At 38.0% G+C, this 20,460-nt stretch overlaps 1 protein-coding gene across 1 annotated transcript in view; it reads right to left on the reverse strand.

Moving 5' to 3' along the window:
- Nucleotides 1-3,177: 3,177 nt before the first annotated feature.
- Nucleotides 3,178-20,460, reverse strand: part of LOC133532415 (zinc finger protein ZFP2-like) — a 32,513-nt gene continuing 15,230 nt past the window's right edge. Inside the window, exons 7-15 of the mRNA XM_061871070.1 lie at nucleotides 15,066-15,140; nucleotides 13,262-13,400; nucleotides 11,054-11,166; nucleotides 8,795-8,891; nucleotides 7,188-7,346; nucleotides 4,510-4,611; nucleotides 4,059-4,142; nucleotides 3,598-3,696; nucleotides 3,178-3,335 (exon numbers count right to left, since the gene is read on the reverse strand). Of these exons, the coding sequence (XP_061727054.1) occupies nucleotides 3,192-3,335; nucleotides 3,598-3,696; nucleotides 4,059-4,142; nucleotides 4,510-4,611; nucleotides 7,188-7,346; nucleotides 8,795-8,891; nucleotides 11,054-11,166; nucleotides 13,262-13,400; nucleotides 15,066-15,140 (1,012 nt within the window). The 3' untranslated portion in view covers nucleotides 3,178-3,191. The remainder of the gene's footprint in view (nucleotides 3,336-3,597; nucleotides 3,697-4,058; nucleotides 4,143-4,509; nucleotides 4,612-7,187; nucleotides 7,347-8,794; nucleotides 8,892-11,053; nucleotides 11,167-13,261; nucleotides 13,401-15,065; nucleotides 15,141-20,460) is intronic.

A 20,460-nucleotide genomic window follows, 5' to 3' on the forward strand; every position in this document is an offset into this window, starting at 1 on the left:
ACACTTGATTTGAGCCCAATAATAAGTAGTTGAGAGAACGGCACTGATTTGCGAGCGAGTTGAAAGCGAGGCGAGCGCGCAACGTGTTCGCCGCGAGTGTGCAATGAGTTGTACCGAGTTGTGCTCTCGACTCGCTCGAAAATTGCCAGTGCCCGCACCCTTACTGGTACGCACAGAGTAAAACCAGAATTATTTATATTGGAATATATAATATAATAATAACACTTATTATCGCGGTATGTAAGTCGTAATCATTTTGATTAGAAATAAAATTACAGCCGTTAGAAATTTACTGTTTTGTTTCGGTACAGGCCTTAAATAAATAATAAATCTGACTGTTGTTTATCATCACTCTAGCTCTAAAGGCTTCTCTCATCTTTGAAATCAGTGTTTAAAGTTGCATTCTATCCTTAAGATCTGAATCTAAGACTAAATGGATGGATCAACTATTTCTTGTCGTCATTCCGTTTTGTCAGCCAGGCGACAGTAGCACAGTTTGTTAGAAGAACTATTGTACAGTCGCCATCAAATATATCGGAGCGGTCACGGTGCTCACAAATATCTGAACACCGCCTCTATATATCATATCAAGGCGCTGGAGTACGTGTTCAGATATGATTGAACACCTCGGCCGCTCTATTTTATCGTGCTTGGTAGATGTCTAATAGTGGAAAAGGCTAATAACTACCACAAACATACATGTTCGGGTAATTTAAACCTACATTTTATTTCGTCCTGTGTTATTTCTGCACGTGTAATTTGTATAATGAATCTCTTAATGATATATATGTTTTTTCTCAAACTTGCTACGAAAAGATGACATGACTTACGTCAAATTAGGTCCGGAAATATTACATATCAGGTGGCATGAGTGAAGATGATATGTAAAGGAATTTCATACAGCCTTACACACACCTAGCCTAGGACTGTAAAGCAACCTTCTTTTGTTTTTTAACGTCAAATTGTGACACAACGTCTTGATATCCAACCATCAACTAGCTTCAGTTAGCTTGGTACGGGGATTTGTTGTGCATATTCGTTGCAAGGCAACGGTGGTGGCGCATCGCGCAGGCGCGCGGACTTACGCGCGTAAGGTTGTACACCGCTGGTAGAGTGGCGAGGCGGGTGGGTCGCTACAAAACAAATTGACCAATTTTTTTGTTTTAATTGCAAGTTTGAGAAAAGCACTATACATATCTCGGCGAGAAACGGGGTTGCCGGCCGCGTATCTCTATTTGGCTACGCTACGCTCAGCCGTATATATCTACTTGGCCTGCAACCCTACGTTTCCCGGCCTCTATAGTAATGTACTATTGTTCATAGTTTGTCCGTTTACAAGAACAAAGTTCGGCAAATCTTATTTTCTAGAAATTGATAAATTGTGTCCAGTAATATTTAATTTACTGTACTTTCTAATAGCTTTCATAGTAAGGTAGGTAACTTTAGGCCTATTTTAGTTCATTTTTGTAATACATATTTGTAAAAGGCTGTTATTGTATTACTATTTAGTTTTTTAAACTTGGATTTAAAAAGTGACCCGGCGACCGTAACCATGGCAACGAGTTATTAGAAAAAGTTGATTAGCCAAATAATGCAAATGTTGAGTTGTTTCTTCACATTTTGCTAGTAGAATTAACCTATTATAATTAATGATTTTAAAAATTGTCTTTACAAACTTAAAAATTACAAATTGGTATTACATTTGTAATTTGTATCACTTAAGCCTATAACCTGATAACCTAACCTACCATGATGCCGAATATCAAGTTTCTAGGTCATCTGGAACTGGGTTAGGTTTTTAACCAAAAAGTATTTTTAATCTAATAATTATCAGCATATCCAAGAGCAACGCGAAGCCCAAGGGCACCACCTACCTGTTCTCGAAGCGCTGCGTTGTTTTTTTGAACCCTCAGAACTTGTGTTTGCATTATACCAGATTTTCTCGGGATATAATGTCAATAGTAACTTTATTAAGTATAAAAAAATTCAATTGCATAGTTCTTAGACATTAGATTTTATATCTAAAAAAAAACCGATTTCGTCACTGACTCACTCCCTCACTGATGATCATCAAATCTTTAGGTTAAGTATTATATGATAAAAAATAATGAATAGTAAACTTAAAAAAACTTTCACCTTACGCCCATGCCACGATAGCGATCCGGCCAAGCCATATATTTTGACTAAGGAGTAGAGTTTGTGAAATTACGACTTGTAGAGTTAGAAGCTTGGCGCTACAAGAGATCTGATAACTTTTTGACAGTTCAAGCCTTATGGTTTCGTCTCGGCAACATTTTACATGAAAATGTTTTCGATGGGATAAACATAACAGTAAATAATTTTGTTTTAAAATATTGTTAATTTATTCAATTCAATTCAAATGATTTATTTGTAAACATAGGTAACAGTTTCGTTTTCAGCTCAGTTTCGTTTTCAGCTCGGTTTCGTTTTCAGCTCAAGTGGCTTCCTATTCGTCTTCGCCGTGACTCTCATGTTCTTGCCCTCCTTTATGGCATTCTCTTTAACCCCGCTACACCACCTTATCTCAAAGAGCGTTTCAAGTATCTCTCTTCTATCAGATGTTCTCAGACTCATATTCTTGCTCCTCCCTTATCTACTTCAAAATTTTATAATAGCTCTTTTACCTTCCGGGCTGTTCGGTTATGGAATGCTCTGCCAGTAGAATTAAGATTAGCTAAGTCTCTCCCCATTTTCAAAAATCAGCTGAAACTACTTTCTATCTCTACCTTAAGTTGCCATTTATATATTGTATATGTGTAAGTATATATATATATATATTGTATTATATTATATTGTATATTTATTAGTATATTAGGTATTGTTTTAATACATATATAAGTAGTATGTGTGTTTGTATTTAATAGTCTCCATATTTAGCTCCTTGCACTACCTGTTGACTTTTGTATGAGTTCGAAATTTCCTGCTACCTAAAGGTTGTCTGGAAGAGATCGCTTTTTAGCGATAAGACCGCCTGTTGTTACCTGGTTCTATTTTCCTTTAAAATTCATTTGTAGTTTTACATGTATGTAAAATGTATAATTGTTGGTGCAATAAAGAATATTTACTTACTTACTTACTTACTTACAGTGTCGGTAAGTACAAAAAATATGTGTGAATTCTATGTTATTGTTTAAATATTTTGAAATAAAACTCGAATTTCATAGTAAGTTTTATTGACTAGTCTGTTTATTCCGTTTCCTTGGCGGTGGTTTGAGCTTGAGGTGCACGTACTTGCGATGCGTGGCCAGCGAGCCCGCCTGCGTGAACTTGGCGCCGCAGAGCGCGCACTCGAAGCGTTTCTCACCCGTGTGAACCTGCATATAGGTTCTCTTATAAGCAATTTTATTTGTATATTATTGGATTAGGCATAATGATTATATGTGCATACATAAAAATAAAATGCCACTTCAAACTAGCAGGTCACAAAATAGTTAAAAGCGTATTTACGTACGTACGTACCAGTAACAAGAATATTTAAAAAAATCTGCGATAAAAAACAAAAAGTCCGCGGATAGGAGTTTATTCAAGAAAACTTCTAAGTAAGTAAATAAATTAGCAATATTGATAAGTACTTACGACTTTATGCACATAGAGTCCAGTGGCGCGGAGAAAGGTTTTCGGGCACTGGTCGCATCTGTACTTTCGTAGCCGTATGTGCACCGCCTCTACGTGTACCTACAAATAATATAGCTAAGTAAAGTTAAACTCCTCTCCTCGCTTTACTATGTGCATATACACAATTGGCAAAAGGTCCTGTTGACGACAAAGTGTATGACCATCTTCAGAAAAAAGTGTACCATTTACTTTTTTCGAAAAACCATCAGCTTTTGGGTTATTTCTACTCAGAAACACGAGGCTTACCGATTTAAAAAGTCAAAAAATATTCGAAAAAAATTGACAGTTTAGACAAACTTTTTGTATGGATCGACACATAACGACACCCAAAATTTGTAGGATAAACTGGAGAAACCTTTTTGTTTGATTATATCAATAGACCTCGTAAAAAGAGAATTTTGAGATAAACATAAAAAAATCACCTTAAGAGCGGCCGCGGTCCCGTAACATTTAGCGCAACTTTCGCACTTGTAGGGTTTTTCGCCAGTGTGACGCACGTGGTGGGTCTGTAACAAAGCGTAAACATTATATTTTTGCATTTACATTTATAAAGTAGTGCCTCTATGAGCTGTATAACTTCGAGGCATGGGGGTGCTGCCTCTTTGAAAATGCCTTTCGAAAATCGATTGCAAACTAAACCCTGTAGAGGAGAACGCCGGGCAGACATTACAAAGCATTTTGCCCAAGCTAAAACGGAGACACCTCGCTCGGTCGATAAAAATAAAAGTATAGTTTCTTGGCTGTCTCGAGATTGAGAAACAAAAATCCAAATATACAGACGTACAAACTTTAGCATTTATAATATTAATAGTATGTATTACATGTAATTGAGCCGATAATATATTGTCAATATAGAATATTATCACTGCTTACCCGGAGTTCTGCCGCTGTGGCGTAAGACTTGGGGCAGATTTCGCACTTAAAGGCTTTCTCCCCAGTGTGACGCGCTTGGTGCTGCTTCAGCAGGGCCAGGCACTGTCGACAAATCATGAAATTTATATAGTTAATCGCATTTGAATACTGCGATTACTTCCCAGACGCTCATTAATATATGTTTTTGGATGAATGTACAACTTCTCCCCTACATGACGCACTTGGTGGTGTTTTGGCAAGGTAAAACACTGGTGACAAATGAAAAATAGTGTACAGATGGTCGTAAATGAAACATAATTATTACTTCCCACGAAGACGTTATCATGTTTTTTATAGATGAGAAATATCTCCCCTGTGTGAGGGGCTACGTGCTGCTTCAGCAGGGTCAGGCACGGTCGGCAAATGATAATCTTTATGTGTGGTTCTTTGAAAGAATATACAAAGATTCTTTCACATAAAGGCTTTAATATATGTTCATGTTTATATAGCGTAATCTGAAGGTCGCGGGTTAAAACCCCGGCTCGTACCAATGAGTTTTTCGGAACTTATGTACGAAATATCATTTGATATTTACCAGTCGCTTTTTTGTGAAGGAAAACATCGTGAGGAAACCGTCCTAATCCCAATAAAGGCCTAGTTTACCCTCTGGGTTGGAAGGTCCGACGGCAGTCGCTTTCGTAAAAACTAGTGCCGACGCCAATTCTCGGGATCAGTTGCCAAGCGGACCCCACGCTCCCATGAACCGTGGCAAAATGCCGGGACAAACGCAAGGAGGAAGATGTTTTATATAGCATAAAACTTGGGTCAGGCACTTAAAGGCTCTTTCCCCTCTGTGATGCGTTGAATGCGAATGATAAATTGAAATATTGCAGAAGTAAAGAAAAGAAATTAAAGTACAATAACGCTTCCTCCAATTGCTTCACTCTTTACAGTAATACAGACCTTTAGTCCCATATAGGCTGATACAGCCCGGGCTCCGACTCGATTCGTGGGGAATAGCTCATCCCTCGAACTTAGGCGCATCGATCATACGTCAGGCTCGTCCGCGCAGGGACCCTTGTGGGGCTATAGTCGTTAGCTTTGTAGCTGGCCCGGAGCGGCTAATCCTTTGTCTGTTGTTAACTAAAACCGCAAGTGCCACTAACTGCAAAAAAAGGGTCGTATAATTCTAATTGCTATCTGAGCGCGGGTCAGTCCAACGCTCAAAAAACCAGTGTAGGTGCGCCCTCTGATAAGGCGCCTTTGTTCCTTATATCGAGGACACATTTTAGACTGGTTCGGTAGCGTTCGACTCGCTGGCACCCAGTAACCGTAGAGGGACCACACAAGAAATCGCAAATTATTTTTCCATTTGTTCTTTTGAATCTTATTTCAATTACCATAGGAGTTGTAATTCCATAACCGGTCAAAGTGACCGGACCATTTTTTATGCAGGTAGTGGCACGTGCGGTTTCACTTAACAAAAGACAAAGGATTAGCCCGTCGAAACCAGCTACAAATCTAAAGACTATACGTATAAGCTCCAAATGTGCTATGTGCTCAAAATTCAAAACTTTATTCTGCAAATAGGCCTCAAGGGCTCTTTGACAAGTCAATAGTCAATATTGTTTTAGTTAACAATAGACAAAGGATTAGCCGCTATGGGCCAGCTACAAAACTAACGACTATAATCGGCGGTCGTATGCCAACCACCGCTGCCCCACGCGCTTGCAGCGCATTGGCTGCGAGGCCGGACCTTCCTGCCGCCATCACGTCCTCGCAGGAGGCCACAGCCCATCGCCTCTCACATAGCATGGCTTCCACCACCGCCAAGGAATACAAATACAATGCAAAATTCTTTATTTCATAATAATATACATTTTTGTGATGCAGGGGATGGAGCCGCCCGGTAAGCAAAACAATGCTGTGTTGGGAGGCACCGCTCTTCCCTAGATTTACAACTAGTACATATATATATATATATATATATATTATATTTAAAAAACCGGCCAAGAGCATGTCGGGCCACGCTCAGTGTAGGGTTCCGTAGTTACTCTTCCGTCACAATAAGCTAAACTGGAGCTTATGGTATAGTAAATTGTTAACCAAGGGATTAAACGGTACCTTTCACCCGAGTTAAACAAATAGGCAAATTTGCATAATCAGTACCTAATTAAAGTAAGTAAGTCTTTTTAATATGAAGGGGAAACTTTTTGCGATTACTCAAAAACAGCTAAACTGATCATGTCCGCTATAGTTTTCATTTAATGTCTTTCTTAAGCTCCACTTCCAAGATTTTTTTCATATTTTGGACCTATGGTTCAAAAGTTAAAGAGGGGGGGGGGACATATGGTTTTTTTCTTTAGAGCGATTATCTCCGAATATATTCACTTTATCAAAAAATGTTTGTTGAAGACCCCTATTAGTTTTGAAAGACCTTTCCAACGATACCACACACTCTAGGGTTGAAGCGAAAAAAAAATTTCACCCCCACTGTACGTGTAAGGTACCCAAAAAAAATTAAATTTTTAGATTTTATTGTAAGACTTTGTCGGCTTTACTGATTTATATATCCATGCTAAATTTCAGCTTTCTAGCACTAACGACCACGGAGCAAAGCCTCGGACAGACAGACGGACATGGCGAAACTATAAGGGTTCCTAGTTGACTACGGAACCCTAAAAAGGAAACACACAGACCTGGAATATCTTGCCGCAGGTCTCGCAGACCTGGCCGGCGCGGCTGCCGGGGTCGTTGCGCTCGCGCTCGGGCCGCGCGAGGCGCGCCGGCCGCACGCCGCGGTGCACGCGGTCCATGTGCGTGGATAACGATATTTTTGATAGAAATGATTTACTACACTGCAACAACACACATAAATATCGCAAAGCTCACTTAAAAATAACTATATGAGGCATATGTCGTTTTTGAGTTATTGGAATATAGATTTTATTTCAATAAATCAAATTTGATATTTAAATGATATCGGTCGGGAGTCGACGGTCTACCACACCGAGGGATAAATAAATATAGATTAGATTAGATTCATTTATTTCTTATTGGAAATGTACATTATATTTTACATGTCAAAATAAAATGCATTCACAAAAAGATCGTCACAACACAATAACAACAATAAAAATAATAACTACGAATCGGAATAAATAAAGAATAATAAACTTAAAATAGAAATAATAAGACCACTTAATTAATAGCAAAAATAAAATATAACAGTAAACAAAAATTATTATATTATTATAGGTTATTATTATAGGTCTTTCCCATCACGGAACAATGGTGCTCCGGACCTTTGGAAGGCGTGCGAAGCCAACACGTAGAGGCCCTTTTGACAATTTAATGACATGTAAGGGGTACACGGGACGCATGTCATGGGACGCACGCAGAGGCAGCACCCGCCAGGGTGTAAGGACTATTTGAGAGTTGATGGAATCTAAAATGGACTGGGCTATTGGGTGAAAGCGATGGACTAAATACTGGGCTATGGGATAAAAAACTGGACGCCTGCCTAATAAAACGGTATTCAATTTTATTTCCGGCAGACGGTGACTCGCCCCCACAAGATGGGCCCCCACAAAAAGCGACATCTAGGATGGCTCAAGGGCAACACCGGTGTGTCGGCTCAGGGGTGTCGAGAGGTGTGCGCCGCGCCCTACCCAGTGGCTACGAGCAGCCACTGTGCCAACTCGCGTCTTATGCAATTTTTCACTTCCACCCCTGGAGCTTATAGCTCTAACGACTCCACTCTGGGCGGCCGGCTAAGGTTATTATAGGTTTTTATTATTATAGGTTATTATAGGGACATACTTATAAAAATTGACTGTCCCATGGTAAGCTCAAGACGGCTCGTGTTGTGGGTACTCAGACAACGATATAATATACAAATACATAGAAAAGATCCATGAATTAGAAATAAATAACTGTGCTCATCACACAAATACATGCCCTTACCGGAATTCGAACCCAGGACCATCGGCGTAAAAACTTATAACATAATGTTATAACCAGAGTAAGCGCAGGAGTTGAAAATCGAGTTCCGGTAACTCTAGTTATAATATTAGCGGAAAATCGTTGAGCATTAGACTTTTTGTTTGCCGTGACATCTATTGTCGAGTAGCAGTACTGAGAGTTCCGCTACTTGCCGCTAGATGTAGACTACGAAAATAATAGAATTTTTGGTAACAAGACCGTTGTATGGAGTGAGCACTCTTGGTCTTCTTAATTCTCTTTGGGCTAAATGGCAAGTGTAAAACATCCCCGTACCCAAACCCCCGGGGTATGAAAGACTGACCTCATCGCAGGTGAAAAGCGCAGTGCCGTGCTTCCTATGCCGGTGCAGTACTAGTGCATCTGCATCCTGGCTCCACTCGCCGCACGCGCAGCACACACTGCCAACGGAAACGCAATATTTAATTACATTTACAGTACATATAGTGCTACTTTCCCGCACACGTGCGGGAATAAGCACTTTCCGTGCATATGTCAAAACTTTAAAGAGCCATATGTACTGTAAAACGTCCCATACATGTGCGAATAGGTAATTCGTAACTCGTGTCGATTTAAAACACTCCCTTCGGTCGTATTTTAATTTATCACCACTCGTTGCGAATTTCCTATTTTCTGCACTTGTATCGTAACTATTTCACCACACCAGCTGGTAGACTCTCATGGTATTCCAGAAACTGATGAGAAAGTTGCATTTTATCCACATGTGAGGCAAAGTAATTTTTTTTGGCTGGTAGAATTGACTTTTAAATGATGATTTTTAATGATAAATATTTAATAATCAATTCAAAATCATGAATTGATTTATTAAAATATAAAACATGATATTTTACAGTTAGTATTTTCCTTATGTCGGTGTGGTGAAATTTTTTATGTTTCACTCGGTGGCAAAGTTTGTTTAACCCTCGTGCCTTGAAACCCTCGCAATGCTGAACACCCCATTTTCGAACCACTTGCTACGCTCGTGGTTCAATTTTGGAATCTTTCGCTTTCTCGGGTATCAATATTAGCACGAGGGGTTAAACTACAACTTTGCCCCCTTGTAAAACAAATAACTATTAAAAGTCACATGATCTGGTCGCTGCCACACACTGGCCGGTTTGTGCGCGAGGAGATTGCCTCGCGCGTATGCTCGCTCTGTGTGGACCCGCCTAATAACATGAATTGTTTGTCCTGCTGCCAGGTTGGTAATTAGTAATTACCACACCGGTGGCACAATACATTATTGCAGAGGCCGGGAAAGGGCAATTCGTGGATGAGTTTCAAAGTATACGAATCCACGAATTGCTGTTCCTACCGAGGCATATATAGTGCTTTTCTCGAAACATGCGAGGAAATAACGTAAAATAATCATAATTTAAGCATCAACCAGCACTCAAACCCAACCTTCACATCAAAAACGTCAAAAACAATTTATCTCTTTAATTGTTTTTAAAAAGCTATAATTCAATATTCGTTCAGTCAATATAATTGTGCAATATAAGTATGTATGCATGAGATCTTTAAAAAAATATATAAGTTATATAGTCTTTGATTTTATTAAGCATTATTCGCACGATCATACACGAAGGTCTTGGAAGAACGAGATATGTAAGGTCGTTTATCTTACTATCTCACTCTATCCTATAACTTGAAATGATGCTGACCGGGTCGTGTAGAGGCGACCCGCGGCTATATTCATTGGCTGTTTGCGTTTTTCTTAGTGGATAAATGTTTAAAAAAAAAAACAATACAGTAATAACTTCCCGTCCGCTAAAACACGACAATAATGGTTTGAATTGTTTAATTTGAGTTTGACCATAACGAACAACTTCCCGTACTATTTTTGCTACAATAAGGTGAACATTATGCTCGATAATGTTCACATTGGAGAAAAATATATATTTCTAAAGGATGGAATACATTATTTAAGATGGCGGTGGTTTCTCGAGATCCCGGACTTTTAATATACATACCAAATTTCAAGACTGTTCTAAACATTTCGACTTTTATCCTAGTGCGATTGTGCCTACATATCTAAATGTTATAATAAGGTTGTTTCCAATTTTTAGAAACGTTTGTATTACGTTCTATATTACCTAAAAGTTGCCCTAAAATTCAACTTTTATACTAAAAACGGCTTCAAATATGTTAAATTAACAAAATATATTTTGACAGATGCTTTCGCGCCCAAAACGCTCTTTGAAAATTGTGTGACGTTACAGTTTACGGTTTGACACATAACTACATACACACGTATAAGATACGAACTGTCAACTGACATTTGTCATTTGTTGTTTATCGCCTAACTGTCAACAGTGTCAATCCGAGAGTTGTGACGTCATCAGAATCTTCAATGACGTTTCGAGTTTGGTCACGTGACGTGTGCCAAAAGATATTTTAAATTCAATATTTACAAAAATATGGTCATTACAGGTCCCCTAAAAGTAGTTTAACATGTTCATATAATCCAAAAGAATTTATTAGGATACTATTCTGCCCTAAGATTTGTAGATGGAAACAACCCTATTTACGTTAAAATTAGAAATCTTGTGCCAAGTCTTACCTGCCATGCGGGTCGCACTTATTACCAGGCCTATCAACCTTGTGCCTCTGCAGGGCCTCCAAACTGTCAAACTGTATCCTGCACTTGCGGCAGTGGAGCTTACGGTTGTATGGCTGTAACAATAAGATGGATTATAATAAAATATAAATATAAATAATATTATAGGACATTATTACACAAATTGACTAAGTCCCACAGTAAGCTCAATAAGGCTTGTGTTGAGGGTAATTAGACAACGATATATATAATATATAAATATTAATAAATACTTAAATACATAGAAAACACCCATGACTCAGGAACAAATATCCATGGTCATCACACGAACAAATGCCCTTACCAGGATTTGAACCCGGGACCATCAGCTTCAATACCTTTACAATAATCTGCCGGAACACATAAAGTTAGAAAATAATACCTCATTTAAAACTAAATTATCGAAATGGCTGCTAGACAAATGTTTTTATACCGTTAAGGAGTATTTGACATGAGAAATTTAGACAATTGTGAAAGTGCAATTGTTAGTCATTTAGGTTATTTCTTTTTTTTTCTTTTCCCCATAATTTATTATCGTTTGACATTTTAATTTTAATATTATATTTTTAGTTTAGAATTTGCTAATGACATATTAAATAATAATGGAAATGTAAATAATTTGCACGCCTGCATGCATGTTGAACAACTTAGCCATAAGATCTTGCCTTGCATATTCGAGCAAATAAAGATATTATGAGTTTGATTTTAGATTTTTTTTATTCATAGGCAGGGTCACTACCCACTAGGCAAGACCGGTCGTCAACAAAACAAACAGTCGTAAAACAAACGGTCGTAAACAAGCATACCTTAGTCTTACCAGGCTTCACGTACTGTGTCCTAGAACTCACTTCGAGACATCACGCTGAGTGAACACCTATTAGCACAAATCTGTTCCTTTATTGGGACCATGCGAAGTGCATGGTGGGGGTAAGTAAAGCGATCCCAGCGCATAAGGTGGTAAAAATTTGAACTAACTGCGGATAGCGTCTTTAACATTTCGTACAATTATATGGCTCGAAATGAAACTTTGATTTACGATTACTCCTGAAATATTCATTTAAATTGAATGGTGTAAGGGACCATTGTAATCTGTATGAAATGCTTAATATAACTAACGTATTTATTTTGATAATTGTTAATAATGTATGCATGCATTTTTCTATAAGTTAAGAATGGATATAGTAAGTTATCCTTAAAAGATAGACATTTAAGATCGCGGACTTTTTTGTAGACCTATGAATGAGAAACAACCTCACCATACATTGTGTTGTAATAGCTCAAACGGATTAGGCAGCGTTTTCGATTAAAGCTCCTAGCCAGCGTGATTTTTTTCCGACAACATCGTTATATTTCAAACAATTTCCACAAAACCTTAACAAGTTATATACTTAAGCCTTCCTCAAGAATTACTCTATTGATAGATGAAAGTCGTATGAAAATCCGTTCAGTAGTTTTTAGTTTTGGAGTTGTTTTATAAGATGTAGTGAATTGACGTTTTCCCCTGTCCTGGCCTGTCCGAGGCTTTGCTCCGTGGTCGTTAGTGCTAGAAAGCTAAAATTTGGCATGGATATATAAATCAATAAAGCCGACAAAGTCGTACAATAAAATCTAAAAATTTAATTTTTTTTAGGGTACCTCCCCTACACGTAAAGTGGGGGTGAATTTTTTTTTTCGCTTCAACCCTAGAGTGTGGGGTTTCGTTGGAAAGGTCTTTCAAAACTAATAGGGGTTTTCAAGAAACATTTTTTGATAAAGTGAATATATTCGGAGATAATCGCTCCGAAAGAAAAAAAAATGTGTCCCCCCCCTCTAACTTTTGAACCATAGGTCCAAAAAATATGAAAAAAAATCGTGGAAGTAGAGCTTAAGAAAGACATTAAATGAAAACTATAGCGGACATGATCAGTTTAGCTGTTTTTGAGTTATCGCAAAAAGTTTTCCCTTCATAGTAAAAAGACTTACTTTAATTAGGTACTGATTATGCAAATTTGCCTATTTGTTTAACTCGGGTGAAAGGTACCGTGTCATCCCTTGGTTAACAATTTACTATACTTTAAGCTCCAGTTTAGCTTATTGTGACGGAAGAGTAACTACGGAATCCTACACTGAGCGTGGCCCGACATGCTCTTGGCCGGTTATTCGTGCTAATAAATTCTTCTTATCTTACTTTACCTTATTATGCGCTCGTGTTTTGTGACAATTGAGTCCCGTGCGACTGATGAAGGTCTCCCCGCAGATCTCGCAAGTGCCGCCGGCCGCGTTCTCCACTGGGTGGTCTAGCCGCATATGTGTCGCGCAGGTCGTCTTTTTGCTACGGAGTTTTGAGATTATTAAATATAAATATTGTAAGACATCCTTACACAATAGTATTTTATACAATCGTCAAGCTTTTCAGTCGAGTACGACGCTTGCTGAGTTGCCTAAGTAAGGTACGAGATTGAAAATCTTGATTATATCACTACTGTATACAATACTTTTTTTACGAGTCATCTAAAATCATACTTTTTTTACTATAAAACCTAAATAAATAATCCGACCGACCGGTGACCGGGTGACGACCAGTTTGGCCTAGTGGGTAGTGACCCTGCCTACGAAGCTGATGGTCCCGGGTTCAAATCCTGGTAAGGGCATTTATTCGTGTGATGAGCATGGATATTTGTTCCTGAGTCATGAATGTTTTCTATGCATTTAAGTATTTATAAATATTTATATATTATATATATCGTTGTCTAAGTACTCTAAACACAAGCCCTATTGAGCTTACTGTGGGTCTTAGTCAATTTGTGTAATAATTTCCTATAATTTTTATTGATTTTATTCATTTATAATGAAATTTGGTAAGTAACTTAGTAGACAAAAATGTAGTACAAAATACATAAACGCGTGAAGTCCCCCGCATGCCCGTCCCCCGTTTAATGCTTTCTATGGGGCTGCGGCGACAGGTGATTGGTATTTTTTTTATAGTTGGCTGTACGTATCGAAAAAGAAAATCGTAATTGAGTTACATGAAAAGTACGCAATTATAGGAAATATTAATTCAACCATTACAGTCGACTAGTAGAAAAAATAGAATATAGATCATTTAGACAATACATCAATATAAATAACAAATAAATTGAAAAAAGTATATAAAACATAACTAAATATGTGAAGCCGAAATGGTATCTACTCAGCAATGCAGCACGCACGATTAAATGACTAAGTCCGACAGTAAAGGTATTTTTAGGTATTTAAATAAAAGTGAACAAAATCTACCCTCAAATGGCTCCTTAACCCAGTTGAGGGTAGATGAAAACATTACATGATCAAATAATGAAGGTTAAAGTCAGGTCGTTCAGTGACAGATCCAGACGGTTATGTATTTGGTTGGTTAACCAAGAAATGTTATAACTACCGGAAAATGCACAAATTGTTTGTTTACTTCTATTTAAACCTAAAGATACAGAGTTTTTTTATAGTTCAGACTACGTTACGAGTGACGAGTATTTTAGTTACTAAAATCGATCAGCTGACCAAAAAAAAAATTGTAATGGATCCACTTGACTAAATCACTGACTACTACTAATGTACTCGACTAAATTTTAGGTGTTCAGACACGTTATACTCGCCACTCGACTAAATCACTAACGTCATCCGAACTAGGCTTAAGATCAATGAGGCTTGTATTGTAGGTTCTTTCTCTTCCTCGTATTAGGATTCTTCATTCTCACTATGTTCTCTTTTATGTACGTCTATTGACTGTTTGTGTGTTTACGAAAAAAAAGGAAAGAGGGTTATGAGTAGAAATGACATGAAATATTAAGTACAATTCCTTTTGACCGCCAAAGACGTCATATGACGCGCGCAGCTACAGCCCAATATCAACCTTCATGCGTACCGACAAGGTTCACGATTACGGACCGCGTACGATAGGCGTGGCGTTCAAAAGGTTAAATAAAATAGCCCACCTAGTAGGTGACAAAGGTTGAATACTTACTGAAAACGTTTCTCGCAGTGTCGACATTTGAACGTAGCGCCATCGTGGCTAGCTGCGTGTTCTACGGCATGTGGTCTGTGAATATCACAATCACATTATCATTTCATCATCATCATAACGCATTACAGGTGTAACAAAAATACCGGGGATCCGTTTTACCCGTTGAACGCTTTATGTCACAAACACAAACATCACTCAAACGCCAAGCTCCCGGGCGCAAGCGAGCTAATGTAAACCTTACTCCAAAGTGTGAAGGTTACTTTGACAGCGTCCGCCATGACACCTATAGTTGTCCTTGGCGCTGTGGGCACGACTAGTAACGACGACTTTGTTTTTGGCGTTCAAAAGTTTAAGGGCATATTTCGGTATCGTGTTTTGATCAGGAAAAAGTAGTTTTTTTTATTATATACTATATACCCTAGTACCCATAGTACAAGCTTTTAGTTTGGGGCTTAGTCGATCTGTGTAAGATTGTCCCCAAATATTTTTTATATTATATATCATATGCCCTTAAACGGATCCTCTCTTTTTTTGTTACACCCTGTATAATCTTGTGGCATTTTAGTTAAAGCAGCCCAAGTAGCACAGACCTGCTGTATAGTAGCTGAATTATTGTCCAGAACAGAACCCTTAGCTGTATAAACCAGCTGAATAAGAGTGTTAGAGGCGCTGTAAGTGCTGATATAACTCTATTTTGGGCACAAATTAATCAGCTGTCAGCTGAATAATTGGAAATATTGCACTATATCAGCATTATATCAGCATTACTAAAGGTAACAGTCACCCTAAGAGCTGAACATTGACTGATTAGTGGATCACGTGTTACCTATTTACAACTTAATGGCTCATTAATAGAGTCCCTGTTGCCCTTTTTTCAGCACAAAGTACTTAAAAGGATTGATTTAACGCTTCTAAGGAGTTGAGAATGCATAATTGGGACGATTGTGAATATTTATTGCTCCACTCCTTTATTATTTTCTTATATTGTTAGCATGAACTATTTCGTGACGTGATGTTTATAAAGAAGGTGCAATGAAGGTGTAAACGTTAGTTTTGGTACCTAAGTACAACATTGATTTTATTCCCATGTGTGTGAATTTCAAATGGGAAAGAAATTTTATTGTCAAATACTATATGAATGTAGATAAATTTTACACGCGCCCCCAAAATATCACTGTTTACTTGAAAATTTTAGTATTAAATAAGTCGGTGTTATGAACAAAGAATACTTTTTTATTCATAATATTCGTATAAATTGACGATAAGCTGTTACTCATAAAATCATCCGGTTTCCTACACAAATCCGGTGTCGTTTTCGTTGACTTAATTAGGATAAATGAATAATATATAACATTGATATCTAAAAAAATGGCAGATCACTAATGTGTACCGTATTAACCACGATAAAATGGTAGAAGTTATTTCAGTGTTCACTCGAGGTACATTGACTAGTACTGGGCTGTCTAAGTGTCCACTCGTAGTACATAAGTCAGCAAAGAGCTGACACGGCGAGATCTTGTGTCAAACATATCAGTTATAGATTTGTGTAAAGCATAATTGTGGGCCGCATTGTACGCAAATAGTGGCACAGTTAGCAATGAACTACTAAACTCTCCGTATGAGTTTTAGGGATTTCAAAAATTCTGTATTAATTTTTCGACGTATTCCGCCAGTTTTCCTTTTCTGTTTCCAGATCACAATGTCGCCACGCTGGTGGCGAGTAACTAATAAATAACTATGAGGCGATAATAATGTAGCCTATAAGATCTAATTTAACTACATTAGCAGATTAATAGCCCACGCTGGTACAAGTATTCAGATCCAATTGGGTTCACAAGCCACATGTGATCTAATAACCAGCAGTTTGCTGTAATTCAGAAGTATATGAATTCATCCAAAGCGATTATGGGGGCTTTATAAGTGTTATTATAGGATTGCATGGAATAAGCTGATTAACACTACTAAAGTTCCACTATATGCAACCAGGCACATTATATCATTGTTAATTGATATCACTCAATAACTGACTGCAAAATAGTAGTTCACATGGTCTTTCTTAAAATGCAAGCGTCTAAGGGTACACTTGTGGCGTCTTATTCAGAATATAGCTTAGTTAAAGCCCACAAAAATGCGCCAATACAGCTTACAGTTCCACATTTCAGCTCTCAGTTCCATTAATTGCTAAAATCTGTATAATATAGAACTGTTTTCCCATATTAACGCTTACAGCATTACAGTTGTGCAGTGGTGATGCATAATAACATTATTATACAGACGATAGCTTAATTTTCAGCTATTGCAGTTGGGATGTCATATTATAACTCTATATAAATGCTAAAGTTACCGACGTGAACAGTTTGTGACACCTTATAATGCAGTTTTGTGCTACTTGGGAGCGTTTTTGAGTTAAAGAAAAGGGTGCAGACAACTTTAAGTATCCAATTTAAGGTTCATAAGTTATATTTTACAAACTTTTATTTAACTTACCCTGTTAGTATGTAAGTTTGCTAGTGTGGGTCAAATCTTGGAAGCTAAATTTGACCCACTTCCCGATTTCCTGCTCAGGGGTCATCCATTAATTACATCACACGTTTAGGGGGAGGGAGGGGGTCAAGAAAATGTGACATGTTGTGACAAGAGGGAGGGGGGAGTCACAAACTTTGTGACGTCACTTTAACTTCACCAGTATTTATTTAAAAAAATATTCGCTGTACAGTTAAATAACGAGTTTTTAGAACGATAATCGTTTTATGCGATTAATTTTCTTTCCTAGTTAGTTTTGTGTTATAATTACTAATATTTCTTTTGTCCAAAATAGTTTGATAAAATATTAATAGTAACAAATTCGATTCGCCGATTTTGTTGAAAAAAAATGCGAAAAATGTGACGTCACGCCAGGGGGGGGGAGGGGTTAGCCAAATGTGACCAAGTGTGACAAGGAGGGGGGGGGAGAGTCAACAAAACCTAGAAATTCGTGTGATGTAATTAATGGATGACAACTCAATCGCAATGTAAGCCAGGTGACAATGCAATATTATGGTACCATCGAGCTGATCTGATGATGGAGTCGGACTCTGTGAAACAACGCAACCTAATTGTTCTGGGGTTTTTAGAATTGTCTTGATGAGTATTAGTTGCCTGTCGCAAGAAAAGTACAGTCAGCGATAAAATATATAAATATATATATATAAATGTCCAACCTCTGTATGTATATGTATTTCCTAACTTTATTTGCAAGAAGTTAATTTTAGTTATCAAATTGCCTGCTAGATGTCGCTATACCATGTGTTGAAAATCCTAGATCGCGGTGTTAATATTTTTCCGAGAAACATGACGTCTGGCCGGTACTAAACATTGTCAAGCTTTTATATCAGTTGTACCTCTAGTGAATTTATTACATTATTGTATAGTCAACAAGAGTGCTTTTCTTTTTGGGCCTTTTTACATGGTCCTTCGAGCCGGATGAGTTCGGCTAGTGGATTCGGTAAACTTCGGGCCAACGGACGCCGGGCAAGGTAGTGGTTTGCTGCCAGCGGTGTTAAGGCGAGAAGAGCCTATGTTTCCCGGAGCGTGTGACGTAAGCAAATGCATCGTGACGTCAGTGGTGAGAAGCAGCAGTATGACGTAAGCGGATTATATGTGTGACGTAGTGAAGTGACAACCGTGAGTACATTAAATTATTAAGTAGTGCAACTGTCAAAAACTTAGTGAAATTTCAATAAATTTGGACTTTGAATAAATTTCATCAAGTTTGGACATAGAAAAATTCGTAGCAAGTTTTGACTTAGAATAGTTTCGAAGAAAGTGGAACGACGGGGAATCCACGCCCAATTTTGCCTAGATATTGCTAAGTTCCAAACACTTAGAAAATTTCACCATGGAGGCTCTTATAAAAGTGCAACAGGACTTGTATTTGAGAATAGATAAGGCTAAAACTAACTTTAAAAAATCGCCTAAGGAACGGCTTAACTCTGTAGATTATCTTAGCACAAGATTAGAAACCTTAGAATCTTTATGGGAAAAGTTTGTGTCAACTCATACTCGAATCATTCAAGAGTCTACTACACTTGAGTTCAGCGAGTATATTACTGAAGACATATATTCTAATGCGGAAGAGTTATTCATGGATTATAAGTCGGATCTTAAGATTGCCTTAAACAAACTAAATGTTTCGATTTCTGGAAAGAGCACTGAGTCTACCACAATTGAGAATAAGTCTGATGTTAATCAAGGCAAATCGGTGATGGTAAAGCTACCAAAGATTTCAATTCCTACGTTTTCAGGAAATTATTCTGAGTGGACTAGCTTCAGAGATCTATTCACGTCGCTCATCCATAAGAATAGAGATTTAGACGACGTCCAAAAATTGCACTACCTGAAAGGTTATTTAGTCGGTGAAGCTGAACAGCTTTTGCGTCACGTACAGATCACGCAGGATAATTACAGCGCATGTTGGGAGAAATTGGAAAAGCGCTATAATAATAAGAAGTATCTTTCTAACTGCATTCTAAAACGCTTCATGAGTCAGAAGAATATTACGACGAAGTCCGCGAATGCACTCAAAGAATTGCTGGACACTACAAATGAGTGTTTAAATGGATTGAACAACTTAGGCATCGACACAAATACATGGGACATAATTGTGATTCATATAATTTGTCTTAAATTAGACAACGAGTCTAGGAAACAGTGGGAACTTAAGGTTAGCGAGTCTTCTGAAGATTTGCCCACACTCAACCAACTTCGAGAATTTTTAGAAACCCGATTTAGGGCACTCGAATGTTTTGATGGGAAATCATCGAAGACTAGCTTTGTTTCAAAGAAACCCAATGCACAATGTAGTAGCAACTTTAAAGTGCATCATGTCACTGAAATTTCTTGTGGCTATTGTTCAGAGAATCACAAATTGTGTAATTGTAAAGGTTTTGCAAAAATCGATGTTGATGCTCGACGTGATTTCATCCAGTCCGGTAATTTTTGCTTCAATTGCTTAGGTTCAGGTCACAACGTATATTCCTGTCGCCAATCTAGTAGATGCCGAATTTGCAAGCGCAAACATCATTCTTTACTGCACCCAAAAACTAGCACTCAAGCAACCGATTTTCAAGTCAAACCTACTCAATCGGTTGAAGGCAGTATTGTTGCACATGCAACAACAGCTCCATCATTATCGTGTGATGAGCCCAATAATGTAACAACTTGTTTTTCGACCAGTCGTGGGCAAGTTTTCTTGCCAACGGCTTTGGTTCAAGCTCAGTCGAAAACAGGTTCAGGTATAACCCTCAGATGTTTAATCGACCAATGCTCGGAAGCCTCTTTTATAACGGAGTCTGCAGCACAACTGCTGGGACTAAACAAGGTTTCCCACAAGAGCACAGTCACGGGTCTAGGCGGT

The sequence above is a fragment of the Cydia pomonella genome, chromosome 27 (assembly GCF_033807575.1).
Source record: "Cydia pomonella isolate Wapato2018A chromosome 27, ilCydPomo1, whole genome shotgun sequence".
NCBI lineage: Eukaryota > Metazoa > Arthropoda > Insecta > Lepidoptera > Tortricidae > Cydia > Cydia pomonella.